The sequence below is a fragment of the Hylobates moloch genome, unplaced genomic scaffold (genome assembly GCF_009828535.3).
Source record: "Hylobates moloch isolate HMO894 unplaced genomic scaffold, HMol_V3 SCAFFOLD_8, whole genome shotgun sequence".
In the NCBI taxonomy this organism is placed as follows: domain Eukaryota; kingdom Metazoa; phylum Chordata; class Mammalia; order Primates; family Hylobatidae; genus Hylobates; species Hylobates moloch.
In genome coordinates, this window is record NW_026652283.1 from 62,304,001 (window position 1) to 62,321,658 (window position 17,658).

The following is a 17,658-nucleotide window of genomic DNA, read 5'->3' on the forward strand; positions in this document are numbered from 1 at the left end:
CAAATCTAGACAACTAGCAACAAGTTGAAACAAGGTTTAAACCTGTATGACTTGTTCTTCCTTCTTTCGCCGTTCTTCATCCTGTAAACGTTTTTGTTGTTTTTTGGATACCACTTCAGTAAAACCATCATCATTCAAATTTGACTGCGGATCTTCAATTACTGTTACTTCAGGATGATCATCAATTATAACAACACCTGTGGGTGTGGGAAAGGATTTAAGATATTTTCCGTTTTTCAAATGAAAATTAATAAAAATGTTTAGTATAGTAGTACTTAAAAAAAAAAAGAAACTAGCCAAAGGCCTAGTTCCTATAACTTATAGTGTATAATCTATTTTCCACCCTATCGCATGGCCATTCATTGTAAAGATTTGAAAAGATTTCATACACTTAAAAGTTAAAAATAAAAATCCTAAAACTGGCCAGGTGCAGTGGCTCACGTCTGTAATCCCAGCACTTTTGGAGACCCAGATGGGTATACTGCTTGAGGCCAGAAGTTTGAGAGCAGCCTGGCCAACATGGCAAAACTCTGTCTCTACTAAATATACAAAAATTAGATGTGTGTGGTGGTACACACCTGTAGTCCCAGATACTCGGGAGGCTGAAGAACAAGAATCACTTGAACCTGGGAGGTGGAAGTTGCAATGAGCCGAGACCATGCCACCGCATTCCAGCCTGGGTGACAGAGTGCGACTCTGTCCAAAAAAATCCTAAAAATACCTGTTTTGAATAATATAGGTCGTTTTTCTTTTCCTTAAGTAATATAGAAGTAACGCCTTAAAAAAGAAAAAAAATCAAAATTATCCTATGACCTAACCTCGATCTCTTAGCTTCAGATCTGTATAGTGCTTTTAAAAGATCTACAAAGCATTCTACCTCATTTGCATCTAACCATTCTAAGAGGTGGCTGTTACTATTATTTCTCCTTTTCAAAAAATGAAATAAATTGGCTTAGTGCTGTGGCACATGCCTGTAATATCAGCATAATGGGAGGCTGAAGTGGGAGGATCATTTGAGGCCAACATGGGGAGACCCTGTCTCTACTTTAAAAACAAACATACAAATAAATAATGTTTTAAAAAACGAAATAAACTGATTTGTTTAAGGTAAGACGACCAGCTTAGCTGGTCTTATGACTCTTAATGTCTCTGTTTTATGTAGACCCTTGTCTACAGTGTGGAGTTGTTAAAAATAAATATATGTTATGGGCAACACAGTGAAACCCTGTCTCTACAAAAAATGCAAAAATTAGCTGGCGCATGCCTGTGGTCCCAGCTACTTGGGAGGCTAAGGTAGGAGAATCACTTCAGCTGGGGTGGTTGAGACTGCAATGAGCTGAGATCAAGCCACTGCACTCCAGCCTGGGAGAGTAAGACCTTGTCTCAATAAATAAATAAATGAATAAGTTAATTAATTAAAATAAATGTGTAAGCTGTGTGTGAACGTAAGATAGCATAGGTGAACACATACCAGAATCATCTAGGTGATGCAACTCAAGATCATTTTTCAACTTATTTTCCAACTAACCATTATTTTGGCTATCTTAAAATTACCCTATATCCCAGTCAGTATGTGAAATATAAATCCATCAAATAATATTTCCAAGAAAAATTAAATTACTTCAGGTGATGTAATTTTTTTATAGGTATAATGTCTGAACAATAACTCTAAGTATCAAGAAAGAGTAAAGCAATTTAAAGAAATTATTTAATTTTCAAACAATATACAATATGTTTTAATTGGAAATTACATATACAATAAAAATATTTTTCTTGGAAACGATAAGTATACAATTCAGGATGGTGATAACTTGTTAGGTACAGCAACAAGGGAAGGTGATACTTGTTAGGTATGGCAACATAGGTATGATCAGGGAAGTGGTCACAGAGAAACTATCTACAAACATTTCTTCTAAAATAGTTAAAACTTAGCATTAACATATTCTGAGAGATGAAATGAAAAATGAATACTGGCTTTCACTCCTTAGAAACTGGCTGGGCATGGTGGTTCACACCTGTAATCCCAGCACTTTGGGAGGCCGAGGAAGGCGGATAACATGAGGTCAGGAGTTCGCGACTAGCCTGGCCAACATGGTAAAACCCTCTCTCTACTAAAAATACAAAAAATTACCCTGGGAATAGTGGTGCGCGCCTGTAGTCCCACCTATTCAGAAGGTTGAGGTAGGAGAATCGCTTGAACCTGGGAGGCAGAGGCTGCAGTGAGCCGAGATCATGCCACTGTACTCCAGCTTGGATGACAGGGCGAGACATTGCCATTATTCCATTTTTCTAATAGAAACTTGATTTCAGCCAGGCACGGTAGCTCATGCCTTTAATCCCGGCACTTTGGGAGGCCAAGGTGGGCGGATCACTTGAAGTCAGGAGTTTGAGAGCAGTCTGGTCAACATGGTGAAACCCTCCACTAAAGTCTCTACTAAAAATACAAAAAATTAGCTGGCATGGTGGCATGTGCCTGTAATCCTAACTATTAAGGAGGCTGAGGCAGGAGAATCACTTGAACCGGGGAGGCAGAGGTTGTAGTGAGCTGCGATTACGCCACTGCATTCCAGCTTGGGGGACAGAGTGAGACTCTGTCTCAAAAAAAAAAAAAAAAAAAAAGGAAACTTGATTTCAAAAGAAAAAAACCCAGTTGATTCTGATTTATAAGACACTTCTACTTGTTTTTAAAATCCTTTTAAAAATCATTAACTCTGTAAAATGAAGCATATTCTCATTTTAATGAAAGGTCTGAGTCAAACATTTCAAAGGATGTCATGCACACATTACTTTAGACTGATGGAAAGACCTCATCATAATTCTAACTTCATCTCAGTTTTTCACTTACACTAAAATGTGTGTGCGTAAAGCCTATCTTATTATTTCAACTTCCTTAGTTCACCCAACTACAGGTAGCGTTTATGGAAAATTTGAACACTACTTTTTAGTTTCCAATGTCCTCTTCTTGTTAACACTTTAGGTTAGAGATATTACTTAAAAATAATGTTACCAGGAAAAAGAACTAAAGATGACTAACTCTTAAAGATAACTTTAATGAGTTGAAATGAATAGCTTAATTTCTATCACCACTTCAGAAATACATATAGCTTTTATCTGTTTTTACTGTCTTTTTTGTTTTGTTTTGTTTTTACAGGCATGCACCACCACGCCTAGCTAATTTTATATTTTTAGAGACGAGGTTTCTCCATGTTGGTCAGGCTGGTCTCAAACTCCCGACCTCAGGTGATCCGCCCACCTTGGCCTTCCAAAGTGCTGGAATGACAGGCCCGAGCCACTGCGCTGGGCCTATTATGTCTTAATATAGCAATATTATGGCTGGGCATGGTGGCTCATGCCCGTAATCCCAGCACTTTGGGAGGCCGAGGCGGGCGGATGGCTTAAGCTCAGGAGTTCGAGACCAGCCTGGACAACATGGCAAATACCCATTTCTACAAAAAAATAAAAATAAAAATAATAAAAAAAAATTAGCTGGTCATGGTGGCTCATGCTTGTAGTCCCAGCTACTCGGGAAGCTGAGGCTGGGGAATCGCTTGAAGTCTGGGATGCAGATGTTGCAATGAGCCGAGATTGCATCACTGCACACCAGCCTGGGCAACAGAGTAAGACTCTGTCTCAAAACAAACAAACAAATGAAGAATTTGCATTGCTCACAAATTTCCAGGTAATGTTGATGATGTGGGGACCACACTTTGAGAACAAATGGTAAAAAATAATGTCCATGAGCTGTGCTCAAATCAGGGCTTAATATGTACAAATAACCATTAGGCAGATGAAAGAAAAACCTCATCTATATATCTTATACTAGAATAACTGCAACTAACCCAACTTTCCCATTACTACTATTATTACTACTATCTGAGCTATCTGGTCTTAACTTAGTAAATCTCTCAATTTTATTCAGTATTTCCAGTTTCATCCAAATGAATGGCAAATAGTACATTTTACATGTACAAATGTGTATACACAGATATTCCTTGTCTGTTTTTTCTTCATTTAATATTTCCTTGTTGCTTGTATTATCCTTCATATTTGATCCTCTATTACTTCATGGCTTTCCTATTTATCCACAGTGACACTGCCTCTCATCCTATTATTTATTCTGTATTTGCCATATCTTAGACACCAATTTTACCAAGGACATAATTCATTGAGTTTAACATTTAGTTCCTTTTGTTTTTAATAATACATCTATACCAATATAACTAAGAATCAAATTTCTGTGCTTTGTCAAATCTGGCAAAGTAGAGTGGTTACTGAATTTTCTTCCTCTTTTTTGGAAGAACAGTGCAATGCTGTTGGATTATTTTTAACAAAAATTTTATTAAGCATTCAAGGCTACACTAAAAGCTGGAGTTATTTTAAAGTTCAATCAGTTAGTGTTTCATAAACAGCCACTATGTATATCTTGAATGTCCAACTCTTTCCTTCTTGGAAAACTTCTTTAATTGTGGCATCTACATTTTAAAATGTAATAAATAAATAAATAAATAAATAAATAAATAAATAAAATGAAAGAAACCTAAGACGTACTTGCATAATTGTTGAGATCAAACTGTGATAGAGCATCCACTTTCTCTTTTGGTTTTTTAGGACCTGGTTTGGGGTCTTCTCTTTTTTTCCCAGTAGAATCTTTGGAGTTCTTTTGTCCTGTACCATTAGGTACTCCTTCCTGATGGTGTGCAGAGCTGCCATTGACAAGGTCAACCCCAGTTGTGCCTGCAGGCTGGTCATCAAATGGCCTACAAAAGAATAACTTGAGATATTACTATTTCCACCTATTCAAACAAAAGAAAAATGCTCTTATTGGCAGTTTCTAAAGTTCATTCTAAGATGAAACACTGTTGGGATAGAAAACTCTTAACTGTAACCAAACAAGCATTAGTGACTTTTGTTCAGTACAACCTTACTAAAACCGGGTTTCCCAAGAAAGTAGACTAGCTCCCTAGAGTTCTTTCCAGCAATTAAATTCTAGAATTTTAATTATACCAGAAGTTCTTAGAGTCTATTTGTCTATCACATTATGAGCTAATTAATGCTGTTTATAGCAGAAAATTTCTGTGATCCAAGCAAGTTCAAAGTATTCACAAATGGATGCTCTCCAAAAGTGGGCAGCATATGAAAACAAAAATTTTTAAAAAGCATTCTATATTTACAACTATGTACATTTAAAAAAAAATGTAATCAGATTTACACATTGATAATAATTATTTAAAAAAACTTAATATGGAAATAATTCACTTCACAAACCAAATGTATCCCCTACAGTTCTTAATAGTTCTTATTTCCTAAAAGAACAATTTCAGGTTGATTTTTTTAAATTTCCAAGTGAAAATGATCATGGGAAATGGGTTTACTAACTCATTTTCATCTTAGCCTATAGTATTACTCAAGATAAAAGCTTACCAGGTCCCTGGCCATAACCTGAAACATTTTAAGAATGAGTTCATTTCTTCCATGATGCTCTTATAAAAAACATTTAATTATAATCGTCACTGCCATTTCTACAGGTTCAAAGTTGTTGCTATCTATGTGGCACAAAAATCTTGCTACATAGTTGAGATTTACATAGCACAAAAATCTTATCAAAAGTTTCCCTGAGTATTGTTACTTAAAATCCTAATAGTTTGGTTACAGGAAATGAACTATTCTGTTTATTTTGGTTATCCCGATTCTCTTGGAATTTTAAGGGAATGTTCAAATTCCAAGTAAAAATTTCCTTTTTCTAAATTATCTGGAACAGCAAGAAGGTTTTCTCTAATGCTGTAATTTGAACGTATCCCTCAAAAGTTCATGTGTTGGGCCACATGCGGTGGCTCACGCCTGTAATCCTGGCACTTTGGGAGGCTGAGGTGGGCAGATCACCTGAGGTCAGGAGTTCGAGACCAGCCTGGCAAACATGGCGAAACCCCGCCTCTTCTAAAAATACAAAAATTAGCCGGGCATGGTAGCGTACGCCTGTAATGCCAGCTACTAGAGAGGCTGAGCCAGGAGAAATGCTTGAACCCAGGGGGGTGGAGGTTGCAGTGAGCAGAGATTGCGCCACTGCACTCCAGCCTGGGTGACAGAGTGAGACTCCATCCCTCACCCGCCCCTCATTAAAAAAAAAAAAGTTCATGTGTTGGAAACTTGGTCCCTAATGGCAATGCAGCAGTGGTGAGAGGTGAGAACTTTGGGAGGTGATTATGTCATGAGGGCTCTGCCCTTCTGAATGGATTGATCCTTAACAGGTTAATGAATGGGTTATCAAGGGAGTTGGTTAGTTATCATGAATGGGTCTGTTATAAAAGCCAGTTGTGCCATCTCTTGTGAGCCCCCTCACCATGTGATAGGCATGCTGCCTTGGGACTCTGCAGAGTCTCTACCAACAAGGCCCTCATGAGATGTCACCCCCTCAACCTGGGACTTTGCAGCCAACAGATTTGCAAGAAATACATTTTTCTTTATAAATTACCAAGTCTCACGTATTTAGTTATATCAACAGAAAATAGACAAATATACCTTACGAGTATAGTAACCTGAAGTGCTAAATATGTAAAACTAACGAACTCAGATTAATACCATACAGTCCAAATAAATTGTTAAATTCTTATCAGCTCAGGCTGCAAACCTGGCAGTTGCTCTAAAAGCAGGGCACACATAATAATGATTACTTACTATATACCAGGTATTAAGTGCATCAAAAGTATCATCTTAGTATCTTCACACATTAAGTGCTATTATTTTCTCCCCATTTTACTGGTGAGGAAGCAAAGGGGAAGCAACTAGAAAGTACTAGAGCCAAGATTTGAACCTAGGCATTCTGAATCTTAACTGCTACTTTATAATGCTTTCTAACACTAAATAAATCGATACTAGCTTACTATAACCTCCCAAAATGCTGGGATTACAGGTGTGAGCCACCGCGCCCGGCCCAACATCTGAATACTTAAAAAAACAGGCCAAGCGATAGGTGCAGGCGGGCGGATCACGAGGTCAGGATATCGAGACCATCTTGGCTAACACAGTGAAACCCCGTCTCTACTAAAAATACAAAAAATTAGCCAGGTGTGGTGGCGGGCACCTGTAGTCCCAGCTACTCGGGAGGCTGAGGCAGGAGAATGGCATGAACCCCGGAGGTGGAGCTTGCAGTGAGCCGAGATCGCGCCACTGCACTCCAGCCTGGGCGACAAGGTGAGACTCCATCTCAAAAACAACAAAAAAACAGGCCAAGTTTAGCTTACTTGAGAAAAATTATTTTTTTTAAAAAATCCATTGCCATGGCAATTATGTTATTGTGGTCCTTGGTAGTAGAACAGGGATTTGTTTTCTGGGCCTCTCTCTCGAGTGACAAAGTATATGGTTATAATATTAATTTAAATCTCAGAGGACACCTGTGTAGCATTAGAGGTTTATGAGGAAAAACTGAGAAAGAAGGGAGGGCTACTCATCAGATAACTTACCAAATAAGGACACAGTACATGTCCCTCCCTAGATGCGTACATTTTCCCAAAGCTATAAGTTTCCAAGAGGACTCTTCTGGAAAATGTAACATAGCAGGCAAAGACTCCTAAGACACCTTAACCTCTCTTCCTTAAGCACCCTTACACTTTGAGAACAGAGAATAAAGCATTTGGGAAGAACAATGTTTTTTGGTCCTTTATCTAGACTGGCTCTTTGCATAATTCAACCAAGAACTCTACTTTTAGCTTCTTTAAAGGTGCAAAAGCAACTATACTTAAAACAAAGTACTCACCCTCTCTTCCCACTTTTTGATGGTGGGCCACTTCTCCTTTCATTTCTAGGACCCGAGAAATTCCTTCCTGATTTGGGCGGACCATTGTTGCCACGTCGATTTTGACGATCTACTGGTCTCTGACTAGAAAAACTTCTCTTTGCAATTTCCCTCTTTGGAGGTAAAACATTCTCTCCAACCTTTACAACCGTTTGTGCATTCAAGTCAGCATTTTTTTTTTCATCCCTCTCTCGCCTCTCATTGAAATCACTGCTTTCAGAAGCTGTTTCCCATTCTTCATTTGCCTGATCTGAAGAGTTCTGATTAGATAAATCTGGTGTCTTAGTCCCCGAAATATCCCCAAGAGTATTAACTGGTTCTTGAGCCACATTATTAACTGTGCCATTTGTAGGCACTGCTACCACCTCATTTGATTTTGAAGCAGCCTCCCTCTCTCTTAGCCGTCTAAATCGAGGTGGCTTGTCTTGCCTTGGTGGTCGGGTAGGACGCTGCCTTCGAGGCCTTTCTCTAGCTGGGTCAAATTTTCGCTCAAATTTTGGAGGTCGTTTATCTGCTGCTATAGGAATAAACTGCTCATGTCTTCTTGGCGGCTCTCCATCTTCTGGTTTAGGAACTTCTGACTGCCTTGGGTTCCACTGATTGTCCCGATAAGCTGGTCTTCGTAAAGTGGAAGGGCGTGATGGACGGCCTCCAGGATCCCTTCCACCACGCCTGAATGTTCCCCCTCTGCCTCTCCTTGTAGGCTCTCCTTTAGGAAGAAAGCCTGGTTTAGCTTTATCGTCATCCCTTACATAAGGCTTTTCTAGCAGTCTATTATCTATTCGAACATGATTATCAGGCTTGAAAGAAGATTGAGGCTTTACAGGTTTTTTGTTTTCAGGCCGTTCCTCTCTTTTGGGAAGTTTGCCTTTACTTAAACTGTCCTTGTCACTTGCACTTTCATGAATTTCACTGTCTGTGTCAGTCTCTGAACCCCGCTGTCGTCTTCTTTTGGGGACAACTTCAAAATCAGAGCTCTCACTCCGTGTTTCACTTTCTTCTCGCTGTCTGAGAGGCCCTGAGGGTATATGCTCTGCTCTTGGCTTATTGTCTCTATACTGAGGATAATCTCGAGTGTGTCCCCTACCACCCCTGCCACGCCCTCCATAAGAACCTCTATAGCTTCGACCTCTGGAGTAATATTCACCTCGGCCTCGACCTCTGTATCCTTGATCTGGAAACCAATCTCTATCTCTAGCTTCTTTCCAGTAGGTCCTGGGAGGCAAAGTTGATTCTTTTTTAACCGCTGGTCTTGAATCTGGTCGGGGCCTCTCTATAACAAGGTCTCTGCTGATGACTTTCTCAGGTTGTTTTTCTTCTTTGACTATTGGTGCTGCCACAGTCTGTTGGTTTACAGTCTTAACTGCAGGCTCTACCTGAACAGTACTCACAGGTTCCAGAGACTTCTCAGTATCCTGAGATGGTTTTTGAGCCAAAGTTGCAGTTTCTGTTGAAGGAAATTTCTCTGCTTCTGGTTGAATTGGTGGTGGAACTGACTGTGGCTGAATCGGTGCTGGTGGCTGAGGCGGTGGTGGGGGAGGAGGAAGATCCTTCTTTTCCGTCTTTTCAGGCTTTACAACTACTTTTTCAGTGACCTTTTCAGTCTTTTCTCCTTCTTTCTCCTTCCTCTGTTCCCGTTCCTCTTTCATATCTCTAAGCACAGGTTTTTTAATGGGACCTGATCTTCTCACAGGTCTATCATTACCTTCTTCCCTTCTGTTGGAGCTTGGTCGTGGGCCCCAACGAGTTTCTGATTTAGATTTATATACTTTTTCAGGTTTTGGTCCTTCAGAAGATCGTATAAAACCTTCCTTTTTTGGTTTCTCCTCTGGCCTTTCTGTTGGTTCTTTTGAATCAATGCATCTGCTGGTTACTTTAGGAATGCCTGCAGATGTTTCACTTCTCTGCTCGTCTGGTTTTTGCATATGGTTAGATCCATGGGAAACACTTCTTTTCCGGGAAGGCTGACTTTCTACAGCTGAAATCCGCTCCTCTTGAGGAGTGGATAAGGTCTTTTGATCAGGTGCTTCAAAACAAGCAGATTGATTATTTGCATCAGTATGGTGAGGTCTAACATCTTCCACAGATCTGCTTAAAAACTTTTGTACTTCTGCCTCACTTGATTCTCTGACAAAGTCTGCCTTTGGATGAGCCTCTAACTGATTATGTTCTACAGAAAAAGCAGCAGTAATCTGTTCTTGGTCCAACGCAGCTTCAGACCTATGATGATAAGAATTCAAAGGTATAACCAACAAAGCAATCTTTCCCATGTGTAAGTATATAGCAAAATAATCCCTCTAAAACAGAAAGCAATGACTCTTAACCATAATGAGAATCTTTCTCTCGCTATATAAAAAGTTTAGAGGAGAATTACTCACAATAGCCAAGAGGTGGAAACAGCCTAAATATCCAATAGCTGAATGGATAAAGAAAATGTGGTATACACATACAATAGAATATTATTCAGGGATAAAAAAGAAGGAAATAGTGTCATATGCTACAACATGGATAAACCCTGAGGACGTTATGCTTCAGTGAAGTCAGTCAGTCAGGACAAACATCTTACATGAGGAACATGAAGTAATCAACCTCATCAAAGCAGAAACCACAATGGTGGCTGCCAGGGGCTAGGAGTAGGGGGAAATAGGAAATATAGGTATAGGTATAATATAGGAAATACAGGTAAAGGTAAAAATAGGAAATAGGTATAAAGTTTCAGTCATGCAAGATAAAAAAAGTTCTGGAGATTTGCTGTATAACATTGTGCTTACAGTTAACTACATGGTACTATATGATTAAATTTTTGTTAAGAGGATATATCTAATGTTCTAAGTGGTTTCTGCCACAATTAAAAATAAATAGGGCCGGGTGCAGTGGCTCACACCTGTAATGCCAATCCTCACTTTAATGCCAATCCTCACTTTGGGAGGCCGAAGAGGGCGGATCACCTGAGGTCGGGAGTTCGAGACCAGCCTGACCAACATGGAGAAACCCTGTCTCTACTAAAAATACAAAATCAGCTGGGCGTGGTGGCACATGCCTGTAATCCCAGCTACTAGGGGAGGCTGAGGCAGGAGAATCGCTTGAACCCGGGAGGTGGAGGTTGCAGTGAGCTGAGATGGCGCCACTGCACTCCAGCCTGGGCAACAAGAGTAAAACTCCATTTCAAAAAATGGGCCTGGAGCGGTGGCTCATGCCTGTAATCCTTGCACTCTGGGAGGCAGGAGGATCACTTGGGCCTCAGGAGTTTGAGACCAGCCAGGGCAACATGAAAAACCCTGTCTCTACAAAAAATACAAAAATTAGCCAGGTATGGTACTGCATGCCTGGTACTCCTGCTACTCAGGAGGCTGAGGTGGGAGGATCACCTAAGCCTGGGAGGTCAAGGCTGCAGTGAGCTGTGATTGCATCACTGCATTCCAGCCTGGCTGACAGAGCGAGACCCTTCTCAAAAAATAAAAATAAAAAATAGAAATAAATAAATGAAGTTTATTCCTTAAGGAAAAACAAAGTTAAGACCATGCTGATGTGAATTTCTAATCCATCAAGACCAGTAATTTCCACCTAGAATGAAAGAGTACACTTGAGTAAGCTTATCTGTCCCAATTAATTACAAATAATTATAAAACATTATAAAACATTACCAAAAAAATATGCCCCATAAAAGGGCAGGAAGTTCTAACTGTATGGCTATAAATTATTACAGTCATCACCAACTGTGCGCCATTTCAAAGTTAACTTTGTATTATTGTATTTGTCCTCATCTTGGCCTTAAAAATGTTCCCTAAAATACTGTTAAAAAGAAACATCTCACTAATGGAGAAATTACATCTAGCTATATTATATAAGCATTGTAGATACACTTAAATTTCTTCACACCTACTCTACAATAAAGACATCCCAAGTGGCTGCACACGATGGCTCACGTCTGTAATCCCAGCACTTTGGGAGGTCAAGGCAGTCAGACTGCTTGAGCCCAGGAGTTCAAGACAAGCCTGGGCAACATGGCAAAACCCCATCTCTATAAAAAATACAAAGATTATCACAAGGTCAGGAGATCGAGACCATCCTGGCTAACACGATGAAACCCCGTCTCTATTAAAAATCCAAAAAATTAGCCGGGCGTGGTGGTGGGCGCCTGTAGTCCCAGCTACTCAGGAGGCTGAGGCAGGAGAATGGCGTGAACCCGGGAGGCAGAGCTTGCAGTGAGCCAAGATCGCGCCACTGCACTCCAGCCTGGGAGACAGAGCAAGACTCTGTCTCAAAAAAAAAGAAAAAAAAAAAAAACCAAAACAAAACAAAACAAAAAAACCCCACAAAGATTAGCAGGGTGTGGTGGTGAACGCATGTAGTCCCAGCTACTCAGGAAGCTGAGGCAAGCCGATCACTTGAGCCTGGGAGGTGAAGGCTGCAGTGAGCTGAGATCGTACCACTGCACTCCAGCCTGAGTAACAGAGCAAGTTCCTATCTCAAAAAATAACCTACCAATTTCAACAATTAATACTAAATTACAGCATACAATTGAGTACAGAACCAGGTTACAAAATGCCCTAATGAATACAGAGAATATGTCCAAAGAGTAAGTGTAGCATGCTAAATTAAATAGAAGGAAACCAGATGTATGCTTCAGTCCTAAACTGGAATAATCTTCCGAAACACTACACAGTTTTCCTTTTACCAAAATATTCTGTATAGTCTATTAAATTGAAATAATTTATTACCTTACATCCTCAGGTTCTTCTGTTGCTTTGGGAGTAGTTGCTTGTTGAGGCTCAGCATGAGGATAGGGATCTGACCCCCACAGCATACGAGGCTCAGAAAGGGAAATTGCGTGATCTCTTGCAGATCGAGCTATATGCTCAAATGACTCAGAACTGTTCGGTGACCCTTCCATCTGGTCTCTTCTCATTAATGGTTTAGGAGGAATCATTCCTGTAACAAAAGTTCAGAAAAAGGTGAAATGAGGATTTTGAAAAATGAACGAAACAAAACCATGATAGACATAGAATACAGATTATTAATTGTTACGTGGAATTCTCCATATTAAAAGCATTTTTTTTTCCTGAGTAAAAGATTGGTGGAAATTATGTAAGGGTTGTTCTGTGAATGAAATTTTATTACTGCTGTTTAAGAACTGAGGAAGCAAAATAAGCAAAATCACAATAGCAGCCTGTTTTACTTCAAAAGAAAGAAAATATTATGCATATAAAAATCAGACAGCAAGTATTGTGACTCTGGATGTCAATACGAACATCATGAAAATTATACCATGATAACTTTCAGAGAAAATTCTTTCCTAAATTCCATTAACCTACCTTAGTTGGTCAATATTCTACACAATATGCCACTTAAGTTTCCAAATACCAGTATAAATGTAAAAATCAAAACATGATTTGTGATCAGCTTATCATCCCTAAATTTTCCTCTGTAACATTTTGGTAATAGATTATCTTGATTTATTCTGATGGATTCCATAAAAGACTGCTAATTCACTCTTTTTTTCCCCCTAACCTAAAGGGAAATTCAAGTGTTAGGTTGGTAAATGATGGAAGAGGAACTTGAAAAGGAATATATATAACACACGGACAAAATTCAAATGCTGAAAACACTTTAAACAAGAAAATCAATGTAGCCAATAACAGATACTGTTAATAAGACATAATTATTTCCATCTGAAGTTTTAAATAATACTTACAAAACAGAAATGAACTAGTATTTTTTTCTTGCCACATAAGTAATGTGAGTGTCAGATATTTAATTACTCGATGCTGAAAGTTACACCATTTTGATTAAAAATCTGGAGGTTTAAGTTTTTCCTAGATTACAACTCTCAAAGGAACTGAAACTAAAAGCAGGGGAAAAAAAATTTTGATCCTGTAAAACTATAAATGCAAATTCAACTGACCAGGATGAATGGGTGGAATATCCATAGCAGGTCTTCCTGACATCATTCGAGGATCCATGTAGGACTGCATCATGAGCCACCTTGGATCAAAACCCATAGAAGCCAAATGCTGAGGATGAGGCTGCATAGGCTGATAAAGAGGTCTGTGTGGTGGAGGAGGGACAGTACTACTGGATGGTTGTGAAGGAACAGTCTGTGGAAGTACACCTTGCTGTTGCTGCTGCTGCCACTGCTGCTGTTTCATCTGTTCCTGAAAAAGTAAGATCCCATATCTTGAGATTTTAGTTCCACATGACAAATTAATATAATCAATCATATCACAAAATAATGGCCTGTTTTGAATCCTTGAAGGAAGAGTTCAAAAGATATTTAACAGTTAGAGTTGGCAAGACAAAAAACTGAAACATGAACTATAACATTTTACCTTATACTCAAGCACTATATAATCTATCTCCTAGAAATGGAAGATGGTGTCTATAAATGAGGCAGAAGATCAAAAGGAACAACACAGAAGGTCAAGGTAAAACCCACGTTAACTTTTATTTACGAGGAAAAATAATTTCAAGGGAACTTTGTGTGCTTTACGTATTATAAGTTTTATGTCTAATTTCCCACACTGTTGCATAATAAACCATCTCAATCACACATATATGATAAAATATTTTTATCATTACCTGCTGCCGCTGGAATCGTGGAGGTAAAGACTTCTGAAACTGTTTGAAATAGCCAGATAATACAGCCGGCCGAGGTTGAGACCCTGATTCAGGTTCTGTTTCATGCACCACTGGTGTGGCTTCCTTTTCACTACGATTGCTGTCTTGTCTAGTGAAAACGGGTTCCTCCTCTGCTCAAAGAAAAGGTGAAAGGTAATAGTATTCATCTGTGACACTTATCAAACACAGGATTTTTACACAGACTGAGGTATAATAAAAGTTAATGAGGAAGAAAATATCCTCAACACTCTAAAACATTATTTTCTACTTTAACATTGGTAGTTATCAATGAGGTAACATTAGATTATCAAAACCTTAGATTTCCTAAAAGCTGCATTCTTAGAGATGGAGAGCAGAGATCCAAATGCTTCGTCATATAAAATCTACGTTTGATTTTTTTTTAAATAATGAAACATTTCCAACTCTACATATTTTTTATTTGTTTCAATAAACATCAATGTAATTGTCAGTATTTACTGGTGGTTCATTAAAATCTACATGAAAACACAAATGGCCTATAAATACTTAAAAAGAGAGCATGTTGGTTTATTTAGTTATTTATTGGATAAAGGGACTATTATCTGTAAGGAAAACTAATGAGTTTAGGTCTGAAGACAACAGAGTGATCACCAGTTATCTTCAAACATAATTCATTCTAGAATGTCATTTGTCACAATTACAAAACCATGCTTGTTACAAATTCTTTTCTCAAATGACTAGTAATGAATTTAAAATGGAAGTTTATCTCCCAATGTAAAAGCATGCTGTTAAGAATCACAAATAACATTTTTATTGCTTGGATTACATTCAATATTAAGAATGTTGTAAAAGAGTGAGCAGGTCATGGTGGTGCATGACTGTAATAACAGTTACTAAGGAGGCTGAGGTGAGAGGATCACTTTAGCCCGGGAGTTTGAGACCAGCCTGGGCAACACAGCAAAAAAAAAATAAAACAAAATAAGAATGGAAAATAATACACTGGAGGAAAAAGAGCCACATAGCCACTGACTTTAAAATCACGTGTGTCTTGAGAACATCTCGGAGAGCATTAAAACAAACAAAAAAATTGTATGTGTCTAGTATCAGAATTGAGGGGGAAAAAAATCACATGGGTACATCTCACTGATAAACCAAGCTAAAATTAAATTGCCATGAGAGAGAATATATAAAATGTGAATGAAAATAAAAGCACAAATAAAACTTACTAAACTATGATAATGTTTTCCTTTCTCTTGTGAACACTTTATTTCACTATTTTGGTGTTATGAGCAATCTTCATAAGTACTTATGTAATATAAGCCCACTATTCAATAGCAAAGTCTCTCTAGATTGATTAATATGAAAAATATCTGAAATCTTAGAGTCTTAACAAATGATCCACGCAGGCCTTATTTCATAAAAAAAATTAAAGATAAAATACTCATACTCTTTTATAGTTACATTAAGAGCCAAGTGTGAAGGTAACCCTGCATATAAATAAAAACTTTATTTTTAAAAACACATTCTTATTATTTTAAGCAGCAGTGCCTTGTAGAAAAGAGCATGAGACATCAGGTTAGAAAACTTACAATATTTCCACATCAGAAAATACATTGAAATAAAACTGCATTTCTATTTTAATTCAAGTCGTTCATTAAAGCTAAACTTTAGGCCGGGCGCAGTGGCTCACGTCTATAATCCCAGTGCTTTGGGAGGCCGAGGCAGGCGGATCACGAGGTCAAGAGATTGAGACTATCCCGGCCAACATGGCAAAACCCCGTCTCTACTAAAAATACAAAAATTAGCTGGATGTGGTGGCACGTGCCTGTAGCCCCAGCTACTCGGGAGGCTGGGGCAGGAGAATCGCTTGAACCCGGGAGGCGGAGTTTGCAGTGAGCTGAGATTCCACCACTGCACTCCAGCCTGGAGACAGAGCGAGACTCTGTCTCAAAAACAACCACCACCACCACAACAACAAAAAATGAAAACCCTGCACTTTAACTTTGCCAAGGCTTTATACTATATTTGAATGCCATTAATCAGTCTACAAGCCAACTCGGAGAAGAACAAAAAAGTTGATTAGATCTAGAAAAAGAATTTTATTTTAAAGTATAATTACTCCAGGAAATTACAGTTTAATAGCATATCAACTACACCATGGAAGCTTGCATGTTTAAACTGATTAAACAGCAAACCTGAAATTATGAACTAGGTGCAGTCATTTAATTATGATAATCCAACATACTCATTAAGCTCTATGCCAGTTCAGTTTTAGAGGTATTAATGCATGTGAACAAATAAGATTTTGTTTAGTTAAATGTCTTGGAGTCAGAAAAAAGCAGGGGGAAGAATCAGTATATGTGACTATGAAGCCAATACAATTCTGCAGATAAAACAGAAATGAAGCTCATCTAGTAACTGAGGAACACTTCAGGGACGTCTGTTCATATACAGAATTAGAAAACATGGCTCTAGCCCGTATGTTGTACTGGAAATGCTATCATAAAACAATCACTTTTATTTTGATTACATATATTTAAAATATACAAACCCCAAACTGTAACCAACATAAAGCTCTTTGTAAAATTTATAAAAGAGAATGAAGAAGACTATCAAACCTTTATTACAGTTGTTTTCATTTTCTTGTTTTTCTACCATGGGCTCTAAATTAGGTTCTCTGGGTTCAATTTTCTCCTCTAATTTCTCCCTTTCCTTCTCCAGCTCACATTCCTTTTCTTGTTCTTTCATCTTTTGTAGTTCTTTTTCCTTTTCTTTCTGCCGTTCTAGTTCTTTTTCTTTTTCTTGCTTTCTTTCTTTCTCCATTTCTCTTTGTTTTTCCTGCTCCTTCTCCAGCTCTTTCTCCTTTTCCTGCTGTCTCTCCCTCTCTTTTTCCCTCTCCTTCTCTCGCTCCTGTTCTTGTTCTTTTTCAAGTTCTTTCTCACGCTCCCGTTCTTTTTCTCGCTCCCTTTCCCTAATTTCCTCTGGAGATGGTTGTTTTTCCAGGATGCCAAGCTTCTCATCCAATCGTTTCAGTTTCTCTGCACAAGCTGCCTTCCTTTGTTCTTCCATTCTTCGCTCTTCCTCTTCACGCCGTTTACGAGCACGTTCTACTGCTGCAGAAATTTCTGATTGTTGTCTTCGTCTTTGCTTCCATATTTCATCTTCATCAGCTACTTGCTGCTTGGAGGGAAAGGGGCCTGGTCTTCCAGGTACTGCCTGTCGATCTGGAGGTGGATGCTGAAACATTAAGATATAAGATGAGTATGACAACT

General features: G+C 38.6%; 1 protein-coding gene across 12 annotated transcripts in view; it reads right to left on the reverse strand.

The window, feature by feature from the left end:
- Positions 1-17,658, reverse strand: part of PRRC2C (proline rich coiled-coil 2C) — a 109,592-nt gene that overhangs the window by 45,010 nt on the left and 46,924 nt on the right. For all 12 annotated transcript variants that reach the window (XM_032161003.2, XM_032160996.2, XM_032160998.2 and 9 more), the window contains exons 12-18: positions 17,005-17,623; positions 14,369-14,538; positions 13,695-13,944; positions 12,511-12,721; positions 7,751-10,009; positions 4,549-4,757; positions 43-197 (exon numbers count right to left, since the gene is read on the reverse strand). In XM_032161003.2, coding sequence (XP_032016894.1) covers positions 43-197; positions 4,549-4,757; positions 7,751-10,009; positions 12,511-12,721; positions 13,695-13,944; positions 14,369-14,538; positions 17,005-17,623 — 3,873 coding nt within the window. The remainder of the gene's footprint in view (positions 1-42; positions 198-4,548; positions 4,758-7,750; positions 10,010-12,510; positions 12,722-13,694; positions 13,945-14,368; positions 14,539-17,004; positions 17,624-17,658) is intronic.